Genomic DNA, 26086 nt, shown 5'->3' on the forward strand with positions numbered 1-26086 from the left:
CGCCGGACGGGGCCCCAGCGGGCATGCGCACAGCCTCCGCACATGCCCACTGGCGACGTGAGGCTGCTGCCCTCACTCTGTGCCTCTCTCGGGCTCCTGTCCCTGGCCCGCAGCGAGCCGGGCAGGAGCGGGCTGGAGCAGCGAGCACCCGGCAGCTCACCAGAGTCCGGCCAGATGGGTGAGTGGCTGGGGAGAGGAACGGATCAGGAGACAAAGGAGGAAATAGGGGGGCGGAAGGATGAAGGAAGAGGTCGGGGTAGGTGTTTAGGGAGCAGAAGTGGATCGGAAGGAGAGGAGGAACAGATCGAGTTGGGGGACGGAGGAGGCTGGAGCAGCTTTTGGTGATGGAGCAAAAACCTGGGGTCTGGGGGAGAGAGAGAGAAACAGATCGGGGATCCGAGGGGGTGGCAGAGGAGAGAACGGGAGTGGGGGGGACAGTGAGGCAGATTTTGGAGGATGGGGTGATGGAGGAGATCGATGGGATGCAGAGATGGGTGAGCAGATGTAGGTTAAGGGAAGGAGGAGCAAAGGAGGGAGAATATAAGAATAATAAAATGATTTTATTGGATTTGGATTGTCATTACTGGAACAGAAGGAATCTAGATTGACGGAAAAAAACTAGAATACAAATATTCAGTGTCCGTTGTATGCTTGAGCGGTTTCCTCATTGCTATGATTAATTGATAGTGCCTGTGTATTGATGTCCATGATTTCCCCTGAAGATTACCCAGAATTTGGTATGATTTCTGTTCTGATAATTTTATAATCTACATTAACCAGATGTATCAGTTAAAACATAATAAAGTGTCTCACTTTCAAGTGACTTTCAAATTAGATCTTGCTGTGGATTTTTTTCTTTCTGTATTTCCATAGTTATTCGGTTTTATTTATATTGGGTAATGTTTCTAGTCATATATTTTCTCTCTTAAATTAATAGCCCTCCTTTTTCAGAAGTAAAAAAAAATGTTTAAATTTCAGTAAGTACCTATCATAAATATAAATTGTCTTGCTGAAGAAGTACTTTGGCTTTTCCTTCCAACTATTTTTGAAAAAAAAAATCAGTAAACATGTTTTGTTCTGGTAATGTGTGATATTATAACATGTGTTGTTGTTTCTTTGTTACAGAAGGCATCTATACAAAACAATGTCATATTAATGGAAATGGAGATGTACTGGTAAATTTAATGATATCAGTGTAAAAAGAAAAAAAATCTGAAAGACTTGTATGGGGTTTAAAGCTCTGATGTTTGGGTACCCACACATTTATAGAAACTGATTTCTGCTGCAATAAAACAATGATTCTTCATTGCAAGAGCAGCTGTCGCTTGCAAAATAGAGGCTGTACATTAACAGTCCACTTACTATTCATGCTTGTGACAATGAAAATCATAAAAAGAACACTTTCAGTGACAGTTTCTGTAAACATTGCTGAATCAAATAGTGACTACTTGCACTAGGAAAGTTAAACACCTCCATATGTTTGTAGGATTGGCGCTTAGGCAGTTTGCAATAAGATGACATAACAATCACGTTTGGTTCTATCAAGTTTGATTAGCATTCAACCTAAAATAATGAGATTTGTTGTTTTGTTGGTCAACAGCTTATATTGAAAAATTCCCAACTTTCTCTTCTCTCCCCTCTTCCTCTCAAAGCAAGTTCACAGAACTTGAGTTGGTGGTTAGTTTTCCATTTCTGCTGTGGTGCACGTTGATCAGACTTTACCCTGGATAATTTCCAATGTTATAACCAAGGGAAAAAATGAGATCTTAGTGGAGTAGTAAGACATTACAAAATTATTGCATTCAGACCCTTGTGGTGATTCCCTCGCAGAGATCTCCCTCATGTCATCCTGGCAAGGAAATGGGGATTCCCCTCATCCAAAGGAAAGGTAGGACTATCTCCAAGCCGGAAGGTTCCTCAGGATCCACCGCATGCCTCTGCACCAGCAGCTTGGCACTTCTGAAAACCAGGCCACTTTCATTTAAGTACCTAAATATGTATTTAGGTGCTTAACTTTAAGGACCAAAGTTTGAAAAGAAACTTGAAAACGTCTTAAAGAATGAGTGAAATGACATATGAAAAGAAATTACCACATAAGGCTATATACTTTCAAAATCTTCTCTGTCAACATTTTTATATTGTCAAAAAACTCTCTGAATCGGCTGAAAAAATATAAAAAAATTAATAAATATAGAACTAATGTATGCTTATTTCTGAAAATGAAGGGAGACACACAATGTAAACACAAACACATACTCATGTAATAAGAGTTCCTTTTGAAAAAAGTTATGTTAAAAATGGCTTAACAGATAACATGTAGTGACAGTGTTGAAATGTCCATTCAACTTTTCTACAAATAAAAAAAACCACACGATTGTTAAAATAATCCAAATGTATAATACATTTATCATCCCCTCAGTGATGTGGCATGTCAATTCTTGGCCTGATTTTGCTTTCATACTAGTGTGTATCAGGAGTAACTCCACTGATGTCAATGAGTTACACTGGTATAAAACAGCTGTGTGCTCCAAACTGAACCCTCTGTTTGCAAATATTAAGCTTTAGCCAGGCTAAAATGCCACAGTGTTGGCTGTGATTTAAGACCTTGAATAGAATAGAAATTTATGTACAGATTACACACACAAAACTGTGTTAAAAGAACTTTATTAAGATTGCCTGTGCAACCTTAATTCAGCCTCCTTCTATGTTTGCATTATGATACAGTCTTTAATTACATGATCACATACTATGTTTTCCACTAGTCCCTTCCCCTCCCTGGCTCCTTGTCCTAATCCTATTCTCCCCACCTAGCCAGTCCCAATCTACACTGCTCAGTGTGTTCATCCCAGTCTCAGTCTCCTTGCCCTACAATCCTAGTCTCCCTTTGCAGATTCCTGGTCCTTTTGCCTAGCCATTCGCAGTCCCTTTCACCTTCAGCTCCTTGCCCAGACAGTCCCACTTCTCCTTTTCAGCTCCTCATCTGATCCGTCTTTCTCCCCAACCCTGGCATCCAGTCACCCTACCCCAGTAGCTCCCTCTCCCAATCTCCCTCCCCTGGCTCTTTGTCCCAGTCTTGTTGCCGGTCAGTCCCAGTTTTCTCCCCATACCCTGACTCCTTGTCAGATCTGTCTCTTCCCCATAACTACTTCCTCCACCCCACTGGTTCTCAGTTCCAGCCTCCTTACCCAGCCAGCCAGACTGGCTCCCAGTCCCAGTCTCTACTCCCAGCTCCCAGTCTCTTTACCTAGCCAGTCCCAGTCTCCCCCCACTTCAGCTACCAGTTCCAGTTTCCCTCATTCCTACCAACCTCCAGTCCCAGTTGCTACCACTCACGCTCCTTTTCCCTAACTCATATCATCACTAACCTCCCACAGTCCCAGCTCTTGGACTCTCTACATTCCAGTCCTGCAGTTTCCTCCTCCACACTGCTTAGGCATGAGAGGGGGATGGTTTTTGGGAGCACAGGAGAGACAGGCTCCTTGTTCTCAGTTCAGATGCACGGACCTGCAGCTGCTGAGAGCTACAACTGCAGGGAAAGTCCTGCTTAGTTCCAGGCAGCAGCATGCCCAGCATGGACAGCATCTTTGGGGAATCTGGCTGCTAAAATCTAAGGTCCAGATCCCCAGTGATATCTAGATGCCTACCTCATATTTATTTCAATGGGAGTTAGGTGCCTAAATACTTTTAAGGATCTGGGCTTAAGTCTCTACTGTGAATTATAATTTTTTTCAAAGGCTTTTAACTTGGCCAAATTTGGGTGGATTTTCACAGGGATGGCAAAAGGCACATCCCTGACACAAAGCGTTCCCGCAGCCCCTGCCAAATGTCAAGTCCCTGCTCTAAAGCCTGGTAGCACTAGAACTATTTAAAAAGAAAAAAGTTGCCAGTTTTCTTTTAACAGGACAAAACAACATCCCCCACCTTGTTCTTGGAAACAGCTGAATCATTTTGGCTGAAATTAAAATATAATATTGTCCTCCTGAGGCAGAAACTTTGCATGGAAAAGTTTAACCCACACAGATAAAGTTTGGCAAAGATATAAGCAACAGACAGCACGATCTTACAACTAGCAGTGTGGAACAACTTTAATGTTAGATGGTGATACCAGCCCCATCTGTAATGCAGCCAATTTACATGAAATCGCCACTATTGAGGCATATACTTAGTTAACAGTTGTTCATAAAATATACACACTGTCTCAGGAAAATTAGGTCTTAGCATCTGCAACTAGCCTGCTAGTCCTTCAACTAGGGGTGCACTTCCATATACGTGATCAGGAGACTTACACTGAATATTTTAATGAATAAATTAAGCACAATCAAATGCATATACACAGTTGTGTGTGTGTAACTTTAAAAATCTGACCACATCAGTTTTCAATTTTATGATCAGTCTTAAAGAGAAAGATTATAATAGCAATCGGTAAAGAATTCAGGAAAATAGTTCAGAAATTTTTGGGACATAGATTCCAGTTTTCTGTTAGAAATCATAAGAGAGTTTCCAGCGCTTGTATTATTGTGCAGTGTATTTGTTTATGATGTTTTAAAAGATAATTGAGATGCTAATTGTGTAGACAAGGATATACAGTTAGAACCCCACTGATGATGCATTGAAGATAATTGCCTTCTACAACTGTAGAATGAAAAGAAACAATATAATTTGCATTTCCTTCAAACTGCAGTTAAGCTTCAAAATCAAGCCAGTTTTCTCCAGTAAAAACCATAAATTATTCATTTTTGTCTGCATTGTTCAGCTTCAGGTTTTCTGTGTACTGGAAGGATCCTCTGTGGTACTTTTCAGCAACCTTGATGCCTTTGATTTAGTGCCCTCTTCTGTTTGATAGTGTCAGTACACACGAAGCCAATGGTTTGTTGTCTTCATTTAGCCTAAACAGAGATAATGCTACTAAAAACTATAGGGAGTGGAAAGAGGCTGAAGTGTTTTAGAAGTTGAAAACTACAAGAGCACTAGACATAGGAAGAAAAGCTCCACGAGAAAATTCTATTGTGGAAAAAGCCGTGAAATCATTGCAAGCCTGTATGTCCCTTTCTTTTAATGTAATAACAATCCTTCAGAAAATGCCCTTTTTTGGAGTAATCTTTGCTGGCTATATATTGCATACTTGACAAGTATTTGGGCTTTCTCCTTTTCCACTTGGTCTCTCCAATTTATTCCTATGTCGTTTCCTTTTGTTTACTCGTTTGCAGAACTGCAAAATTTTTGCTGAGACAAATTACAACTCATACCACCTACTGAGCTGAGCCAATGAAGCAGTGGCAATATACAGTACTTTCCTTGGTGGGAGATCTGGGTTCATGTTTATATCATAATCATGAGGTAAGGAGGCCATAGGCATTTGGAGTGGGGAAAGCTAATCACCAGTACACTACCAACCCTTTGAGATATTTAGGAACACTTAATCTGTACATGAAGCTGATAACTTGGGTTTATGTCCAGCAGAATATAATTAGTTGGCCAAGCACAGCAAAGTCCTACATGCAACTTGATGATATTTTTCTGTTTGTCTGTGTGTAACATGGTAACTTTAGAACACTAAATCCGATCAACTACAAAATTTCAGGGAATGTTCTAGGCATTAATGGGCAGAATCCTATTGAATTTGGTAAAAAAACAGATGGGGAAAATAGGACCAGCTCCTTGTGTCGGGTTAGCAGACCAAGCAGTTTCATCGACATCTGTAAGTGTCTGTAGATCAAGGAACTGGTTCATGGGATCCATTAACAGTTTCTGGCATAATAATACTCCAGATCAGCTCTCCTCACCATCCCAATGTTAAAAATGTTGACAAGTAAAAATAAAAGAAATTAAAATGGTGGAGGAGAAGGGGGGGGCATGGTAGGGACCCAGGAATAGGGAGTCACAAGGAATAGGATCCACAAAGGTACTTAGACACCTAAGTCCTGTTTTTGGCCCCACTATAATCCACAAAACTCCCTCCTGGCTGCTGCCTATCCCTGTAGGTGCCTAAATTTGCTTGATGTCTAAGTTTTTGCCTCTGTGCATGTGCACTGCAGTCTCACTCTAGATGCCCAGATGCCTATCTCCTGCCACACAAACTGGGAAAGATAGGTGTGCAGCTGCCCAAGTCACGTGTGGGTGGGGGGGCGCAATCCACTAGGCTTGCTCAGAGGCTGCCTACGGGATTGGGCCTCTCAGGTGAGCTTATACAATAGCAGGTGCAGTGGGGAGGAAGGAACTCCCTTGTAATCCTTAGTGGACAAGGTACTTACCCAGGATGTGGGAGACTCCCGGTCCAAGTACCCCCTCTTCCTGAGGGGGAAGAAGGGATTGGAACAGGGATCATCTACCTCTCAAATGGGTGCCCTAACCACCAAGCTAGATAGTTATTCAAATGCTTTCTTTAGCCCAATTAATGTTTAGATAGTCCATTGTTTAATTTAAGTGGACCACTTCAACAGAGATTGAGGGAGCCCCACATCAGAATATCCTATAACCTAGTGATTAGGGCACTCACCAGACTGCAATGAGTGATGTGTTTAAGACATACAAAAATCAAGGCCAGATAAGACCACCAAACTTATTTGGGCTGATGACCTGACTTTAACTTTGAGGAGATGAAAAGCTAATGCATTAACCAACACCAAAATATGCCCCCAGCTATTTTTTAATATTTTTGGCTATTTTAAGGATTAGATCTTTGATGACCTCATTCTAATTGCTGCCCGCAGCCCCTTTTATAGGCACAAAATGGATCAATTCTTGGTGTTCATGTTATATTGATCCTTAAGGAATAATAAAATGATGCTGATATATGCCTGAACATAAAGAGTAGACAGAGTTACAATACACTGTTTGATTCTGTTGGTATTGGAAAAGTGATGGTTAAGAGAAAATAATTTCATACAAATCCCAGTACAAAGTACTAGCTCATTATTGCTTGTAAATCTGCTAATCATGCCATTGTACCCTAGCTGAATGTCTTTTCTATTGACATGCATGAGATCTAAATTTGATTCTCACTTGACCACCACAGAACTCAGAATAAAGCAAGGAAATGCACTCTGCCCCTTTCAGAGAGTGTTTTAAGTTACTAAACACTAACCCTTCCAGTTAAACAGTAGCATTGATGAGCCGCAAAGGCAATCCCATCCATTCTTTGTTAGGGGGAAAGATGCTGGATGAGATTCAGGGCAGCAGATTCTGTGCTTCCTATTAGCCATGTTGCCATGCTCTAGAAAGCTGCCAGATCTGGCCAGGCTCCTTATTCCAATCTACTCCCTCCCCTAAACTCTTGTCCCCTCTCCATGTTTCTCCTCCATGCTGCCTGGGTCATTTCAAACACAGGAGAGACAGGCTCCCTACTCTCAGTTTAGGTGCCCATGCCAGGATCTGAATCTGGATCCAATCAGCCCATAGCATCCAGGGCTTTATTGCAGGGAAGGTTCTGCTCAGCCCTATGGTGGAGCATGCCCAGCGCAGATGGAATCTTCAGAGAATTTAGTTGCTAAAATCTAAGGTCTGGATCCATAAAGGGACAGAGGCGTTGCAATGCTCAGTGTCACAATGCTTAATTGTTAGACACCTAGAAAATCACAGGAACAACATTGTGATCCACAAAACCTGAATTAGGCACCTTGGCTCCCTATACAATGAATGGGGAGAGATAAGCACCTTAGAATATGATCAACAAAAGCCAGCAAGTCATCTAAATTAGTCAATGGGAGATGCCAATGACAGGGGGAATGCTGTTCCATTGTCTCTAAATACTTAAATAGTAATGGGCCAAGAGAGACAGAGGCACCTAGGAGGTGAGAGACCAAGGTCCAGTGCCCCCTACTCCAATCACTCTTTCATTATTTATCCACAGTGGAGCAGCTTACACAGGAGAGATTGAGAGAGACCCATATCAGAATAGCCCATAGCACCATAGTGAGAGCACTCCTGAGTGGTGGGAGACTCCTGTTCAGATGCTTTCTCCCCCATCAGCCAGAGGGGGCAATTGAACCTTGGTCTCCCACATCCAAGGTGAGTGCTCTAACTACTGAGCTAAAAGTTATAGGAAGACACCACTGCCACTGCTGAGCACACGTACCTGATCAGCTGCTGCCTGGAGATGGACGAGTGAGTGAACGCCTATTTCCCCCCAGTTTGTGGATCACTTTGGGACTTAGGCAGGAAATAGGCATCCAGATGCCTAGGGTGAGGCAGCAGCGCATGCTCCCAGTGGCAGAAACACAGATGCCTAAGGAACATTTACCCCGAAAACTTAGGCACCTGGAGCACCCGGATCACAGTGGAGCCTAAGATTGGGACCAAGATTTAGCTGCCTAAGTAACTTTGTGGATTGGTGCCTGAGACTCTACGGAGCATGTGCAAACTATGATTTTTTAAAGGCTTATAACTTGGCCAAATTTGGGTGGGTTTTGACAGGGGCTGCCAAAGGCATGTCTGTCACACAAAAGCCACCCCCTGCCAAATTTCAGATCTTTGCTCCAAGCAATGGAGGTGCTAGAGATTTTCAAATAAAAGTTTACCAGAGTTTATTTACATGGACAAAACAGCATGTTTTCCCCTGACCTCACTCTCAGAAACAGTTGAACTGTTTTGGCTGAAATTTTCCAAAAATAAATAAAAATAATCAGCCGGAGGCAGACAACTGGAACAGAAAGTTCCAACCCAAATGGTTACAGTTTGGCAAAGATATAAAGCCACTGAAAACAGGGCCTCAGAGTATTACATAGAAAGACTGTAAGCTTTCTGCAGCAGTGTCTGTCTTTTTGTTTGCTGTTTGTACAGTGCCTACCACAATGAGGTCCTGGTCTATGACTGGGGCTTGTAGGTGCTATGGCAGTACAAACCCAGAGTTAACTCAGGTCTGGGCAGTCAGGGAACCTGGCTTAGCAAAGCCTGGGTCTGAGTGTCCACACTGCTAAGCCACCTGTCCTGCCTGTGTAGTCACATCCCTACTGGCACTGCCCTAACCCAGGCTAGGACTTCTGGGGGCATATCCCATGGTTCTTAGCGCTGCACTAAGCTGCACCACTCTATGAATTGTTTCACAGTTGTTGTGGGAGAACTTGTCTGTGCTTGCCTTCCCCCTGTGAAGAAGGACTTTTAGCCTGTTAACTCAGTAAACTGAAGTACTTCTAGACACTTGGAATGTGGGTTTAAATACTAAACTGGTGTACATAAACTGATAGGTGACTTCCAGTGCAGAAGAAGGGAGTAGGTAGAAGGGCAGGAAAATATGGCCCAAGAGAATTGTGGGAAGGCATTGGAAGACTGTCAGTACCCATGTTAAATAACTGGTTTACAGCCTGCATCCATACTGCAAACTACATAGGTTACAGCCTAAGTTCAAGCAGAACCCAGGCTCTAGTCTATACCCTCAGCTGGGTAAGTTAGCTCGCGTTCAAAGCACCTCCAAACCCAAGTAAAAAGTTTTTATATGTGAATAGTCAGGGACTCAGGGCTAAAGCCCAGGCGGGAGTCCAGGTTAACCCTACAGTGAAGGCACACCCAACACTTCCAATGAGAAAGATAACCTTAATAATAGGCAGTACTACTAGCTCCACCTATAAGTGTTTTTAAAAATAGGTGGGGGAAACCTTGATGCATTACTGTGGTATTAATAATAGTGCACTGTTTTGATAGAGAGGTCAAAGACAACCATTAAATGATTCTGACATTAACTTTCACTTTAGTTGAGGTTTCTCCAAAATCTCATTGTTAATTATGTTTGTGGGGTTTTGGTAACTGATGTATCAAGACATACCAATGGAAGTCATCTCTTACACAGCAGCTCAGCCAGTATAGACACCAGATATTAATGATTCAACCAACAGCACATCACCATGGTAATCTGCACATGTATAAGTAAGGAAATTTTATAGAACTCCAAATTCTCATAATCCATCATTTTTCAAGGCCTAGTTCCTCCTTTCTTGACACAGCCAAATGCACAGATGTGTACAGAATATCTCATGTATTTGTTAGAATTGTGGAAATGCCTGATTATGGAGACTCCATAGTTAGGGTAATGTTCAAAAATAGGGCATAAATTCCTGTTTTTTCTCCAAAAGTGTATCACCAGTTAATGTGAAATTTAAGACTGGGTTAGTGTTTTTTCTCTTTGAATTTTCTATGTCGTTTTTGTTTTGTTTCTTATATTTTTAATGGTAAGGGTTTGAAATTTGGGCTCTGACTCAAGATCTCCTTGGCAGTTCTACTTATAGTTTATCCACACAAAAACTTGGTAGAGGTGGATCCTGCAGAGAACCGGGGCAACAGAGAAAATTTTTTAACCGAATGTGGGATTTAGGGTCATTTTTAGCTGCTACTAACATTGTAACTGAAAGTTCATATGTACTGTGCATGCAAGCATGATCGATGGAGTGCAAGTACACGATAACACAATTGATTGTGGCAGTGAGGGTGTGGGGGGAGGATGTGCACAATATTGATTGATTGATGGTGGGGCATGGAAGCCTGATTATTCTGAGGAGTGGAGGGCAGAAAGGGGCGTTCACACAACCCTGCTTGGTTAATGGGGTAGGGCAGGAACACAGAAAGCTGATTGGTTATTTGGGAAGGAGTGAACGCAGACAAAACATGATTGACTGATTGATCGATTGGTGTGGGGGCATACAAAAGCCTGATTAATTACAGGAGAGTTTAGGGGTGGGCCCATGCTATCCTGACTGATGGTGGGGCAGCAGTGGGGGCAAGCACAACCAAACCTTATTGAGTGATGTGAGGGGAGACATAAAAACCTGCTTGAGTGAGGGGGAACAGGCACATGCAACCCTGACCAATGGGGTCAAGAGTCCAGACACACTTAAAACTATCTCCGGGAGGAGCTGACTTTTCTGTCAGATTTTTGTCCTACAGCAGAAAAGGGTTTGTGTGCACAACTGCTGGTATGGGAGGGTTCAGGCAGAGCTAATGCCAGATAAAATATTTTCCTACTTCATTTGTAGCCCCGCAGGCCCACTCCTCTCTGCTCATCCACTGCCCACCCCATTAACCACAGAAAAAACCTTGGAAATTAATACACAGCATACTGAGCGTCAGGTATCTGGTGTGTTGTTCTTATTAAGACATAAAGAGCTTAATAGTTAGGGAAAATTTAAATAAAACTAACTTAACAGCCATCTGAGCCAGCTATAGGCATCAGACTGCCAGGCTGTCTGCCCTCTGCCTTCCAGATGTCTGTGTTCTAAAACCTTAGGGTTCTGGACTCACTCCCACATCCTTACATAACCGTGGCAGCTACTCCATACACAGCACAACTGATTCAAACCCACAAAATCGAGGTCATGAAAAGTTAAGCCACTTGACAGCAACCATTATTCTGCCCCCTAGAGATGCCAGCCTTCAATTACCCCCTTCAGCTGCCCGTCTGTACGCAATCCTTCATCAAACTACCTTCTCTTAATGTAATCACCTACTACATCAAACATCCACAACTACTTGTGTTGTGGGAAAATAAGCTGGTAGGGATGTGTGCAGAAATGTGAAAATGGAACAGTGTTATAGCTGCTGCGCATGGTTTGTGGTGTATGACAGTTGTAATGATACTTAAAGTGAGTGCTTGTGGGTGGAGGAGTAGAGGGTATGTTCTGTTAAGTAGCTTATCTTTTAATTTCCTGCCTTTTGTGTGTATAGCAACCCTGCTTCCCAATGAAGTTTTGTGTATTAATATATTAATAATGCTAGCCACTTTAGATTCTATTAACAGGTAGAAGATTGGAGAGCGGGGGATACAGGACATAAATCCACCAGAATACTCACAGCTCTCTGCTTAGTGAGGGTCTAGTAGCCATCAGACCCTTGTCTTATTTGGAGATTTGTCCCTTGATAAAAATATTAGATGCTGACAGCTAGCCAAGGCCCCCAGTACAAGCGTATGGGCCCCACTTCTCTGACAGTAGACGAACCATTTTCTTTAAAATGGCTCAGTTATGTGTATTAGGGGGGCCCAGACAGGTCATGCTAAACTCCCAAAGTCAGCTGTGGGAGCATCACAGGATTTTGTGAACTGCTCTGTTTACAGACATAATAGAACTTTTTTGCACCTTTCAGATTTGTTCAGTCTCAGGTATTACCATTTTCATGAAAGCACTGCCTTCTGTTGGAGGGGGGAAAGCCCTTCCTTCTTCTCTAAATGTGTTCTGTAATACTTACCACCAAAACTAATCTCATGCAACCAGAACTACCTATATGCTAAGAGAAGCCCTTAACTGGCTTCGCTTGATGCCTAAATACTACACTAATGAGAACCCTCCACATACTCAGAATAGGTATGGATCTTATCTGGAGGCAACATGATCCAAAACCAACGAGGACCTGGACAGGAATTGGTAAACCTGTGTTCTACTCCCTGCTCTACCATTAAGCTGTTGTGTGACTTTGACCACCTCAGTCACTTCAGCCACCTCAGTCTCTGTTTTCCTAATCTACAAAACAGGGATAATTATATTTACCATCCTTTGTAAAGCACTTTGCCACCTTCAGATTATAAGCACTAATTATTATTCTTGCTGTTATAGAGAGTGGTGTGATCATATACAAAAATACATTTTATCTTTACATTCTGAAACTTCTTTTAAGTGCTTTACTTGTTGTAGTTTGCTATTCTATATAGAGCACCACTCTACATACTATGAAATACCATCACACGTAAAATCCATAGCTATCCAGGTGTTTTGGTAGGCAGTACTGTATGTTGTGCTAACATGTAGTCACAGCAAGACTTTACAGTACAACCCTGGATTTCTTGTCACATAGGTTGCAGAAGCACTGTGGACATATTTTCAAAAAAAGAGCTATGACAAGAAGCAGCTGTACAATTTGCACTGGAGTGATTAGATTCTTTAGTTTGGTTAAAAAGTCTCTGGAAACCCTAAACAAGTCCTGGATTGAGCCCTGCTTCTAAGGACCTTTCTTCTTGAAGGCTGACAGACTTCTCACTCTTGTGAAAGAGCAGCTTCAGAAAGCAACTGAGCATTCTCCAACACCCACTTTTTGAGAAGTACAGTCAGCACTTCCTGAAAAATAAAAGTATAAAGTCTTTTTTAAATTGGGAATGAATGAAAAGGATAAGAGGACACCGTCAATGTAATGTTTAAAAATAGGTACAGCATGTTTAACATTTGAAGTAAGTTAGAGTACAGATCACAGCCACAGAAATATCAGATTAAGACTTTTATTCAAAACACGTCTTCCCACAATAGTATTTGTTTCTAATCAGAATAGCACTGTTTTAAAGTGAAAGTTTGGGGTATAGATTATTGAAGTTCAGAAGCCTCATTCTGCCACTGCATTATACAGGGTGCAGAGACTGAGGCCATATATTCCTCTTGACATCATTATATTGGGGGCGGGGGGGGAGTGATAACTCAGTGGTTTGAGCATTGGCCTCCTAAACCCTGCGTTGTAAGTTCAATCCTTGAGGGGGCCATTTAGGGATGTGGGGCAAAAATTGGGGATTGGTCCTGCTTTGAGCAGGGGGTTGGACTAGATGACCTCCTGAGGTCCCTTCAAACCCTGATATTCTATGATAACTTGCTGCAGGATGTCGGGGAGGGAGCATACATTTGTACGTAATCAGAAGGAAGAATTCCACATGTAGACTACACTACATTAATTTTTTGATTATTACTACAAAAGGTTCCCCCCGCCACCCCCGCTCTCCTGCTGGTAATAACTCACCTTACCTGATCACTCTCCTTACAGTGTGTATGGTAAAACCCATTGTTTCATGTTCTGTGTGTATATAAATCTCCCCACTGTATTTTCCACTGAATGCATCCGATGAAGTGAGCTGTCGCTCACGAAAGCTTATGCTCAAATAAATTTGTTAGTCTCTGAGGTGCCACAAGTCCTCCTTTTCTTTTTGCGGATACAGACTAACACGGCTGCTACTCTGAAACCTGTCATTAAATCTACTGTTTTTCTTGGTAAATAGATTTAGTGTGTACTATGTGGTACCTTGACCTATATTACTGTATGCTGTGTCTCTGATTCAGAAAGAAGCATATCCACTGCAAAAGCCTATTGCTCTCGGACAAACTATACCATGTTAGGTTATCTGTTGTAAGGAATGAATACTGATCAAAATATCAAATGCTAGCCCGAACAAGCAGTTTTAGGTGCAACAACCTGCAAGATTTGTTTTTACATCTCCAAAGAAGAACATTAGGTTTCAGAACATCAGCTGGTTGATTGTCATACATATTTCTGTGAAACTCTTCACAGGCGTCACTGTTGCTCACTGGGAAAAGAGAAAAAAAATACACTGACGTTTTAGAGAGAGAAGAGTAACTTATGTTTAGTGGTAATAAACCTGATGCACCATCACTTACTGTGCAGCTATTAGAAGTACCACTGTATGTTTAATTAAACTGGCTTAAGAACATAAGAACAGCCATAGTGTGTCAGACCAGTGGTCCATCTGGCCCAGTATCCTGTCTTCTGACAGTGGCCTGTGCCAGGTGCTTCAGAGGGAACAAACAGAACAGGGCAATTATTGAGTGATCCATACCCTGTCATCCACTCTCAGCTTCTGGCAGTCAAAGGCTAGGGACACACAGAGCATGGAGTTGCATCCTGACCATCTTGGCTAATAACCATTGATGGACCTTTCCGTCATGAACTCGTCTAATTCTTTTTTGAACTCAGTTATAGTTTTGGCCTTCACAACATCCCCTGGCTATGAGTTCCATAGGTTGACTGTGCATTGTGTGAAGAAATACTTCCTTATGTTTGTTTTAAAACCTGCTGTCTATTAATTCATCGGATGACCCCGGGTTCTTGTGTTATGTGAAGGAGTAAATAACACGTCCTTATTCACTTTCTCCACACCAGTCATGACTTTATATACCTCTATCATATGCCCCCTTAGTCATCTTTTTTCCAAACTGAAAAGTCCTAGTCTTTTTAATCTCTCCTCATATGGAAGTTGTTCCATACCCCTAATATTTTTGTTGCCCTTTTCTGTACTTTTCCCAATTCTAATATATATTTTTGCAGCTGGGGCAACCAGAACTGCATGCAGAATTCAAGTGTGGGCGTACCATGGATTTATATAGTGGCATTATGATATTTGCTGTCTTATTATCTATCTTTCCTAATGGTTCCTAACGTTGTTAGCTTCTTTGACTGCTGCCGCACATTGAGTGGATGTGTTTAGAGAACTATCCACAATGACTCTAAGATCTCTTTCTTGAGTGGTAGCATCTAATTTAGATCCCATAATTTTGTATGTATAGTTGGGATTATATTTTTCAGTGTACATTACTTTGCATTTATCAACATGAGTTAGCTTGTGCAAGCTAACTGACTAAGCAATAACTAAAGAAATCTTGGGACCTCATGTATCAACCAGGAGCTAGCTACACTAAAGATTTGCAGAGAACAGGTGTACAGTTTGGTGTACGGATGGGCTCCACCTAAACCAAAATGGAACCAGATTGATGGTACTTAACATTAAAAAGGTCGTAGAACAATTTTTAAACTAAAGGCTGGGGGAAAGTCGACAGGTGTGGAGGAGCACATGGTTCAGACATCCCTTAGGGGAGGATCTATTAAGAGAGAATCTCTATGTCCTAGTGAGGACGAGAGGATGGAAAATGATAAAATACAGGCAGGGTCTGATCAGAAATAGACAAATAAAAAAAGAGTCCCATTCAATTACATCATGTAATGGCAGACAATCAAAAGGAGATAAGTTTTATAGTGCTTATATACCAATGCTAGAAGTCTAAATAATAAAATGGGTGAACTAGAGTGCCCCATATTAAATGAGGATATTAATATAATAGATATTACAGAAACTTGGTGAAATGAGGATAATCAATGGGATACAGTAATACCAGGGTACCAAATATAACGGAAGGACAGAACAGGTTGTGCTGGTGGGGGAGTGGTATTATATGTGAAAGAAAGCGTAGAATCAAATTAAGTAAAAATTTTAAATGAATCAAATTGTACCATAGAATCTCTATGGATAGAAATTCCATACTCTAATAAGAATATAGCAGTAGACATAAATTACCGACCACCTGACCAGGATGGTGAGAGTGACTGTGAAATGCTCGGGGTGATTAGAGAGGCTATTAAAATAGAAAACTCAATAATAATAATAGTAATTAATAATGGGAGATTTCAGTTATCCCCATATTGACTGGGTACATGTCACCTCAGGACAGGATGCAGAGATAAAGTTTCTTGACACCTTAAATGACTGCTTCTTGGAGCAGCTGGTCCTGGAACCCCCCAGAGGAGAGGCAATTCTTGATTTAGCCCTAAGTGGAGCACAGGATCTGGTCCAAGAGGTGAATATAGCTGGACCTCTTGGTAATAGTGACCATAATATTCTTAAATTTAATATCACTGTGGCAGGAAAAACACCACAGCAGCCCAACATTGTAGCATTTAATTTCAGAATGGAGAACTACACAAAAATGAGAAGGTTAGTTAAACAGAAATTAAAGAGTATAGTGCCAAAAGTGAAATTTCTGCAAGCTGTGTGGAAAGTTTTTAAAGACACCATAATAGAGGCTCAACTTAAATGTGTACCCCAAATTAAAAAACATAGTAAGAGAACCAAAAAGGAGCCACCGTGGCTAAACAACAAAGTAAAAGAAGCAGTGAGAGGCAAAAAGGCATTCTTTATAAAATGGAAGTTAAATCCTAGTGAGGAAAATAGGAAGGACCATAAACACTGACAAATGAAGTGTAAAAATACAATTAGGAGGGCCAAAAAAGAATCTGAAGAACAGTTAGCTAAAGACTCAAAAAGTAATAGCAAATTTTTTTTAAGTACATCAGAAGCAGGAAGCTTGCTAAACAACCGGTGGGGCGACGGGACGATCGAGGTGCTAAAGCAGCAGTCCCCACAGTGGGGTGCGCAAGACGATCCATTGGGGGGCACGACAGGAGGAGCGCCGCCAGAGAAAAAGGGCGGTGCGGCAGGAGGGGCACCACTGGAGAAAAAAAGGGGGGGCAGCCAAAGGGGCGCCACCCTAAGATTGGCTGGAATGCCGCCCCTTACAGTGTGCCGCCCCAGGCACATGCTTCCTATGCTGGTGCCTGGAGACGGCCCTGCGAGGTATCCTGAGGGAAGAGTGGGAGTTCCACAACCGGAGGTGTTGACAGTGGCGCCCTCACTCGTTCACTGGCTTTCAGCGTATTGCGACGTATTGCAGTTTACATGTGCCCGGTTAAGTGGATTTACGGATTATATTATTTAGTTTTAACTTAAACTAACCCTCACAAAATGGACAAGTGGCTTAAAAAGATTCCTGCAAAGAAACCGCGGATTGAAGATAATACTAATAATGCGAGCACAAGCAAACAACAAGAAAATGGCAGAGCTGACAGTTCTCCTACTCCTAGTACAAGCTCTTCGTCAGCCACATTACGAGGTGAAAACAATGACGATCTAATCAGATCTGACAAGAAGTCGGCCAAAAAAATTTGAAATTATCAAGACGACTATTTGAAATATGGATTTACATCCACTATCATTAACTATGAACCTCGCCCTAAGTGTGTATTGTGCCTTGAGATATTAGCTAATGATAGGATGAAGCCCTCACGATTAGCAAGACATTTAAAAACTAAGCCTCCAGAACATGAAGACAAACCTCTACCATTTTTTCAGCGATGTTTAAAGTCATGCGATACTCAATCCAGTACTTTACAAAATTTCACTAAACTTAACGATAAATGTTTAGAAGCCTCTTTTGAGGTTTCTTACTGAATAGCAAAAGACAAAAAGCCACAAACCATTGGGGAAACACTTGTTCTTCCTGCCGCGGTAAAAATGGATGAAATAATACACAGAAAACAATATGGCGACAAACTAAAATGCTTTCCTTTGTCAGCAAATACTGTTGGAAGACGCATAGAAAACATTGCTGAAGATTTGAAGAAACAAGTATTAGAACAAATTACGCAGTGTGGGAGGTTTGCTATACAGTTGGATGAAAGTACAGATGTTTCTAACATGTCTCAGCTTATGGTATTTGCTCGATTCTGTTTCAATAATGAAACACATGAAGAACTACTTTTTTGTGAGCCATTAAAGGAAAGATGTACCAGAGAAGATCTATTCTCAACAGTAAATTACTTCTTTAATAAAAAACAATGTTTTATGAAAAAACTGTAAGTGTAACCACTGATGGAGCGGCTACTTTGACTGGGATAAAGAAAGGATTCCGGGGTAAGGTTACAGAGATAGCACCACACGTGAAATTCATTCACTGCATCGTTCATAGGCAAGCTATTGCAGGAAAGAAGTTGGAGCCAGAAGTGCACAAAGTGCTATAGGATGTCATCCATGTGGTTAATTTTATAAAAACAAGACCTTTAAATACTAGAATCTTTACAATACTTTGTAATGAGATGGGGAGTGACCTTGAAAACATTTGTACCACACACAGACATTTGCTGGTTAACTCGTGGCAAAGTGCTTAAAAGAGTTGTCGAACTTAAAGATGAGTTACGCATTTTTCTTTTAGAAAAAGACAAGTGTTCCAAATTTGCTGACCTTTTCTGTGATGACAAGTGGCTGTCAGTAATGTGCTACCTAGCAGATATTATCGAAAAAATAAACACACTTAATCTGTCCCTTCAAGGTGAAGGGGACGTTTTAACAATGAGTGAGAAAGTAACTGCTTTTCGAAAGAAACTCGTGCTATGGAGAAAGAATTTTGAAAACAGATGTTTGGAAATGTTTCCATCGTTATGTGATTTTGTTGCCGAAAACAATGTAAGTGTGTCACCTATAAAAACCTATCATATCTGCACACTTAAAAAACTTGGAAACAGAATTTTCTAACCTGTTTAAAAATCTTCCAAATGAAAGGTTCAGTGGGTTTTGAACCCATTTGTTAAAAATATAAAAATGCAACACCTTCCAACTAGTTTGCAAGAACAACTGATTGACATCAGGGAAGATGGAAATTTACTAGCCAAATTTCAACAAAAACCTTTGCATAATTGGTGGATGGGATTGAAAAATGAGTATCATGATTTAGTAAGCGCAGCAAACGATACACTTCTTCCATTTGGATCTACGTATCTTTGTGAGGCATCTTTTCAGCCATTACAACCAAGGTGCGAAATAAACTGAATTTAGAACCAGACCTTCGAATCGTTGTATCACAAAGTGTTAAACCAAGATTTTCAAAAATAATGAAGCATATTCAATCACACTGCTCTCACTAAAAATATTAATAATATTTTTTTAGTGAGAGCAAAAAGGTTTTTTGTACCGTTAATAAATAAAATAAAAAAATATTTTAAAATATTGTTTATTTAATCTCTCATCCTTTTTTAATTTCTATTTTTGTGTATGTTTTATAATGTACATAATATATTAGTACAGTAGTACAGGTATATAATTTATACATAAATAAATATACATATATTGGGGGTGCATGCTCAAACATTTTTTACTGATAGGGGTGCGCGATCAAAAAAGTTTGGAGACCACTGTACTAAAGGAGCACTCAAGGACGATAAAGCCATTGCAGAGAAACTAAATGAATTCCTTCCATCAGTCTTCATGGCTGAGACTGTGAGGGAGATTCCCAAACCTGAGCCATTCTTTTTAGGTGACAGATCTGAGGAACTGTCCCAGATTGAGGTATCATTAGAGGAGGTTTTAGAACAAATTGATAAATTAAACAGCAATAAGTCACCAGAACCAGATGGTATTCACCCAAGAGTTCTGAAGGAACTCAAATGTGAAATTGCAGAACTACTAACTGTAGTCTGTAACCAATCATTTAGATCAGCTTCTGTACCAGATGACTGGAGGGAGCATAGCTAATGTAACACCAATTTTTAAAAAGGGCTCCAGAGGTGACCCCGGCAATTACAGGCCTGTAAGCCTGATTTCAGTACTGGGAAAACTGGTTGAAACTATAATAAAGAATAATATTGTCAGACATATAGATGAACATAATTTGTTGAGGAAGAGTCAACATGGTTTTAGTAAAGGGAAATCATGCCTGACCAATTTACTAGAATTCTTTGAGGCGGTCAACAAGCATGTGGACCAAGGGGACCCAGTGGATATAGTGTACTTAGATTTTCAGAAAACCTTTGACAAAGTCCCACACCAAAGGCTCTTACGCAAAGTAAGCTGCCACAGGATAAGAGGGAAGGTGCTCTCATGGATTGGTAACTGGTTAAAAGATAGGAAACAAAGGGTAGGTATAAATGGTCAGTTTTCAGAATGGAGAGAGGTAAATAGTGGTGTCCCCCAGGGGTCTGTTCTGGGACCAGTCCTATTCAACATATTCATAAATGATCTGGAAAAAGGATAAACAGTGAGGTGGCAAAATTTGCAGATGATACAAAATTACTAAAGATAGTCAAGACCCAGGCAGACTGCGAAAAGCTACAAAAGGATCTCTCAAAACTGGGTGACTGGGCAACAAAATGGCAGATGAAATTTAATGTTGATAAATGCAAAGTAATGCACATTGGAAAGCATAATCCCAACTATACATATAAAATGATGAGGTCTAAATTAGCTGTTACCACTCAAGAAAGAGATCTTGGAGTCATTGTGGATAGTTCTCTGAAAACATCCACTCAATGTGCAGAAGCAGTCAAAAAAGCGATCAAAATGCTGGGAATAATTAAGAAAGGGACGGATAATAGGACAGAAAATATCATGTTGTCTCTATATAAATCCATGGTACACCCACATCTTGATTACTATGTGCAGATCTGGTCACCCCATCTCAAAAATGATATATTGGAATTGGAAAAAGTTCAGAAAAGGTCAACAAAAATGATTAGGGGTATGGAACGGCTTCTGTATGAGGAGAGATTAATAAGACTGGAACTTTTCAGCTTGGAAAAGAGACAGCTAAGGCGAGATATGATTGAGGTCTATAAAATCATGACTGGTGTAGAGGAAGTAGATAAGGAAGTGTTGTTTACTACTTCTCATAACACAAGAACTAGGGGTCACCAAATGAAATTAATAGGCAGCAGGTTTAGAACAAATAAAAGGAAGTATTTCTTCACACAACACTGTCAACCTATAGAACTCCTTGCCAGAGGATGTTGTGAAGACCAAGACCATAACAGGGTTCAAAAAAGAACTAGATAAATTCATGGAGGATAGGTCCATCGATGGCTATTTGCCAGGATGGGCATAAAGGGTGTCCCTAGCCTGTTTGCCAGAAGCTGTGAATGAGCAACAGGGGATGGATCACTTGATGATTACCTGTTCTGTTCATTCCCTCTGGGGCACTTGGCACTGGCCACTGTCGGAAGACAGGATACTGGGCTAGATGGACCTTAAGAATGGCCCTACTGGGTCAGACTATGTTCTTATGTTTGAAAAGCAAACAATTAGTTTTAGCAATAGTACTGGATTCTGAAAGGATGGATAAATCTAGCAAAGTTATTTCAGACTTATATGAAAGCACATATTAAAAATTCCTGTCAAAAATGAACTCCATGCATTAATAACTGAGCTTTCATTTTATAACAATATCTTATTAATTAGTTAAAAACACATATAAATATTATATAATAGTCATTAAGTTGTAAACAACGCCTAGAGTCAGGTATTCAGTATGCATTGTGTTAAATCAAATCATCATATATGTTTTCAGAATTTACAAGCCACCGCTTCCTGTCAACCCTGTTTTAGATCATCTGATAGGGAGGATTTTATCCAGCAGTAGTATTTGTATACTATAGATCTCTTACATGCTGGTTTACAAATACTTTGACCATTAGTACAATTATAACTGCCAGACCTTCAAGGAATGTTTAAGTTGATAAGACATTTATGTATTTTGATGCACGCTATGGGCATGCCACTTAAGCCCAGATCCTGCAATACACACAACATTAAGCATTTAAGTAGTCCTACTGTCTTCAATGGGACTATTGATGGGGTAAAATTAGACATATATGTAAGTGTTTGCTGGATGGGGGCCTTATGCAGTAGCCCAGTGCAGTGATGCCAGTCAGTGACCAGTGTAACTACCCCCAACACCGCTCCCCCCAGATTTTTATTTTAAAAAAATAACTTTGTGGATTCTAACACCTAAAATCAGTTGTGAAGCTACTGTTCTGCTGTGTCTCTATAATGTGCTTCTGCAAAGCTAGATAAAGCAGATATTATGATACCCTTTTTGTTGGACCATCAACTAACTTGAGAGAGACACTTGGTGAAGGCCAAAAGAGAGAGGTGCACCATTTCCCTTGTCAAAGCTAAAGTAATTGGGACTTTGTGCCAGGACCTATACAGGGTTAGGGAGACTGATTCAGTCTCAGACCCCAGATAGGCCGTGGTGCTGCAACACCACCCCATCACTGTGCTTGCCCTTCTTCCCCACCTCTCAAGGCAGTTTTGGGCCACTGGAACCACTGAGTGTGGAGCCACAGGCTCTTCTCCATTACACCCTCTTTGGCATCATCCTATTGGAAGACAACACAGATTTCCCTCTGCAGTGTGAGGGGTCGTGGATGCATGCCTTGCCCCAGAGCCTCTCCACCAATGGTGTCCTGCATGGATCCATCCAACCCACAAGGCTTAAGCAGAGTGAAGGGCCTGTTGTGATAATTGGGCCTACAAATTAACCCTGATTGTGAGGTCAATTGCGAAAAGTGAAAGTTCATAAACTGTCACAATAACTTATAATAATAAATGTGATGGGAAAAGGTGTAGAAAAGAGACAAAGGCTGAATTAGTCCAAACAAAAAGGCCTACTGATAAAACTCAAGCACTGTGTTAAAATCATACCCCATAACAAAAACCAGAACAGTGTGATACTGGAAATCAATGACCCAAAACTGATAAGTCAGACATTAGGCCTAACTGGTTAACAAAATAATGAGGGAGAGGAGCTATTCCACACATCACTCCCTTTTAGGGTCCTCAGAAACTTTGCAGGGAAAACTGACTCCTGCAAAACTGGCTGACAAAGAGGAGAAAGGATGAAGCAAACTCCACCATGATGGCTGCCATCCCCACTGCATCCTGGACCCTTGACCTTCTTCATCCTAATCCTGAACGATGTCCTGACCAGACCAGGGAGAGGGAACCAGATGACATTGCCACCTTCACTGGCTCTGACTAAGTCCTGAATACCACTTGGAATGTGAGACTTTGTCTCATGCACACACACACCTCCCGCATGTGTTCTTTTCCTTCCCTACCATATTTCTTCTCTTTCCTATCCCTCTCCTTTTTCCTTCTATCCAATACGAGTTTGGCTTAGTCAGTCAAGCCTGTATATTGTGCAACACTGTTGAAACCCTGTGACCAGAAAGAGGCTGCTACATGCAATGCCCTAAACAGCCCAAAGCTGGTACAAATTTGCCAGGTCTCTGAGTGGCTGATAAGACCCCTGTGCTGTGCCTGTGTTTTTCCAGCAGTGAGATTGCATGTGAGAGTCAACATCAGAGACAGAAGTCACATTGGCTATCTTTGCAGTTCTTTGCCCTCCTCCTTTTAAGTGTGTTTGTCTTGTTTTTTCTTCTAGGAAACAGGATTGGACTTTAACAACAACAGCAACTCCAGCCCATCTCAATGGCTTCTTCTCGTTTCCCCAAAAAGATAGTTATTACCATCTAAGATGGTCAAACACAGGGGATTTTTCCTTCTAAAGACTGTCTCCAGCTAAGTGGAAAAGGAACAGGGGATGTTCTTAAAATTAAAGCCTTACTTAATACTTTACATTTCGAAGGCTTGAAGTGTTTTTCTTTCCCCCTCCCCAAGCCTCCCCAGAATCTTTAATAAAAGGTTTAAAAGGTTTGTAATAATGTGTTTGCCAAGACAACATGCAGGATGAGGCCTCTGTATTCCAAACCCCAAACTTTGTTTAAAAAACAGGCCTCATATAAGCCTCTTCCACACCTGAATGATTTTACCTTGGGGCCAAACTCTCACCCAACAGGCATATATTGAAGCATGGCTCTACTTTGAAAAGTAACTGTAAAAGTTACATCTTTCAGTGTCTATTCAGAGCCATAGCTAATGACTTCATCAAATAAAATAAAAAGCTTACCATCTTGTTAACTATGTCTTGAGTGGAGAATCTTTATTGCTAGTGATGCGTGGGACAGAAAAACCCAGCTTGCCTTTCAGATTTCATACTGTGTTTGCAGCACTGGCAGTTAGAAAAATACATCCTTTTATTTGTAAACTAAACAGGATTATATATGGAGTCATTTGGAACCCCATGATGCTATTTTGTAAAAGTTGCTTTTTGGAGTAGAAGCACATTTTAACGAGTAATATTTGCAGCCACATTCTAGTTGGTAACAACCACATGCACAGACTCTCCCTTACTGCTCAGAATAATTTTTTCTTTAAATTTGCAGTTAGTTCAAACATGGATCATTTACAGTTGTGTGCGTTTATTATTCCTTAACAAATGAAATAATACTGTTACTACCTCTACATTCATTAAGGTGACTATGTTTTCAAAATCAAAACCTGGGACACCTTTATGGGAACAAGTAGTTAGGATTGCAAAATCTTCATGTAAAAACCAAAAATACATTTCCTTTTTTAATCTATACTAGTGTTACTGCTGTTGCCTTATGATTCAACAATATGTTCACATTTCTCGGCTTGCAGGATAAATTCCAGTAGGTTCGTATTCTCAATGAATTTGTCATGACACACTGTGTCCACTTTGAACAATAGAACGGCTTTGCCTGTGTCAACACTCATTCAGATTTTTTCTGCACTTCCAACATGTGCATCAAACAGAATATCTGTTCCACTGCACCATTTTATTCCTGGTAAGTACAGAGCAATTTCTATTTGGAACAGCAATATATCTTGAACAAACATTGTGTAGTTATTAAAAAATGTTTGGATCAATGAAAGGAAAAATACAGGACATTTCAGATGATCCAGAAATGGTTTTCGGGACATATCAGATGAAAAACCAGAACATATGGCCTTTCTATTAGTACAATACAAAACAATATTTGCCCTTTTAATCACAAGATGGTGACAGGTATTGAGTGATATTACATAGTGCCATGTAATGGACTGAGCAAATTAGCAAACAGATAGAGGAGAGAAATCTATTTAACATTTTGTACACACACACACAGTGACAGATCCCTGGTGAACAGTTAGTTCATTTCTATTCAACTTCACCCTCTTCTTTCACAGGTCCACTAGGGAAGTGCTAGAAGAAGGTTGCTTGAGAAACTAGTAGGGAGACAGAAAATGACTTTGGGAAGGGTTGAATCCTAAGCTGAGAGTTTTTCTATTTATGATCACTTACATTTTTCTTACAAACCCTTATGGAAAAGATCTTGCACTGGACAGTTTTTTCTGCAGATTCATTTCACTATCTTACATGCTCCTTTAGGTATATATAAAATCACATGGCATGGTAACACTTTCTTCTGGAAAGCCAATTCAGCAAGGTACGGAAGCACACACCTAAATTTAAACCACATGTTGTATGCAGTGAAGAAGAGCTCTGTGTGGCTCGAAAGCTTGTCCCTCTCACCAACAGCAGTTGATCCAATTAAAGATATTCCCTCACCCACCTTGTCTCTTCAAACTACATGAGTAGTTCCATTGTCTCCAACAGAACTACTCACATTATTAAAGTTAGGTATGTGCTTCAGTAACCTTGCTGAACTGGGTCTGAGAAAGATATCAGACAAACTCAGGAGTTGTATTAAAGGCAAGTTGAAGAGTCCTAAAAATTGATCCTCGTCAATGACTGTACTTAAAAGGAACATATTTGCCCTGATTGTGTTTATAACAAGAGAGGAGCTCAGTTTGATAAGGTAATAATCCAGGGGTTTGATATCTGTTCCCATTTAAATCAACATCTAAAGAACTCATTATCTTGAACGAAATTAGGATTCCACCAGCTCCTACGAGCTTGATCGAACTCCCATGAAAGTCAGTGGGAGCTGAATCAGATAAATGTGTAATCAGAAGTTTCACTCATTTTAATAAAAATCACTAGAAGCAATATCTCCTGGGGAGTGTAATGATGCATATTCGATAACAGGGTAGCACCATGTTAAATGGAGATTTGATGGATTAAATTACTGCACAGTGTTTCTCTAAACA

The 26086-nt window shown here is 40.7% G+C and overlaps 2 protein-coding genes across 9 annotated transcripts in view; one reads left to right on the forward strand and one right to left on the reverse strand.

Moving 5' to 3' along the window:
- The first annotated feature begins 23 nt into the window (after positions 1–23).
- LOC114020368 lies at positions 24–23707 on the forward strand. Of its 4 annotated transcripts, XM_027826197.3 has the most exons (5): positions 24–178; positions 688–737; positions 1126–1175; positions 5208–5337; positions 23514–23707. In XM_027826197.3, exons 1-4 carry the CDS (start codon positions 24–26, stop codon positions 5259–5261), a joined length of 309 nt encoding a protein of 102 aa, XP_027681998.2. In that variant the 3' UTR covers positions 5262–5337; positions 23514–23707. The 4 variants fall into 4 exon arrangements, 1 of the variants encoding a protein (XP_027681998.2); XR_005225130.1 differs by lacking the exon at positions 1126–1175 and having other exon boundaries at positions 49–178; XR_005225131.1 differs by lacking the exon at positions 688–737 and having other exon boundaries at positions 57–178.
- LOC102940173 (mitochondria localized glutamic acid rich protein) overlaps positions 13176–26086 on the reverse strand; it is a 46366-nt gene continuing 33455 nt past the window's right edge. For 2 of the 5 annotated variants that reach the window (XM_043545671.1, XM_037897224.2), the window contains exon 7: positions 13801–14257. The gene's annotated coding sequence lies outside the window, so the exon portion shown is untranslated. Of the gene's footprint in view, positions 14258–23516; positions 25202–26086 lie in introns of those variants that run through there. The other 3 variants (XM_027826195.3, XM_043545669.1, XM_037897225.2) reach the window with 2 other exon arrangements.

This window comes from Chelonia mydas, chromosome 4 (assembly GCF_015237465.2).
Source record: "Chelonia mydas isolate rCheMyd1 chromosome 4, rCheMyd1.pri.v2, whole genome shotgun sequence".
NCBI classification, from domain to species: Eukaryota; Metazoa; Chordata; order Testudines; family Cheloniidae; genus Chelonia; species Chelonia mydas.

Coding starts and splice junctions, on each gene's coding strand:
- LOC114020368 (XM_027826197.3), top strand. CDS start 24: ATGCGCACAGCCTCCGCACATGCCCACTGGCGACGTGAGGCTGCTGCC. Junction 179..687: donor ACCAGAGTCCGGCCAGATGG/GTGAGTGGCTGG, acceptor ATTAATTGATAG/TGCCTGTGTATTGATGTCCA. Junction 738..1,125: donor TGAAGATTACCCAGAATTTG/GTATGATTTCTG, acceptor TCTTTGTTACAG/AAGGCATCTATACAAAACAA.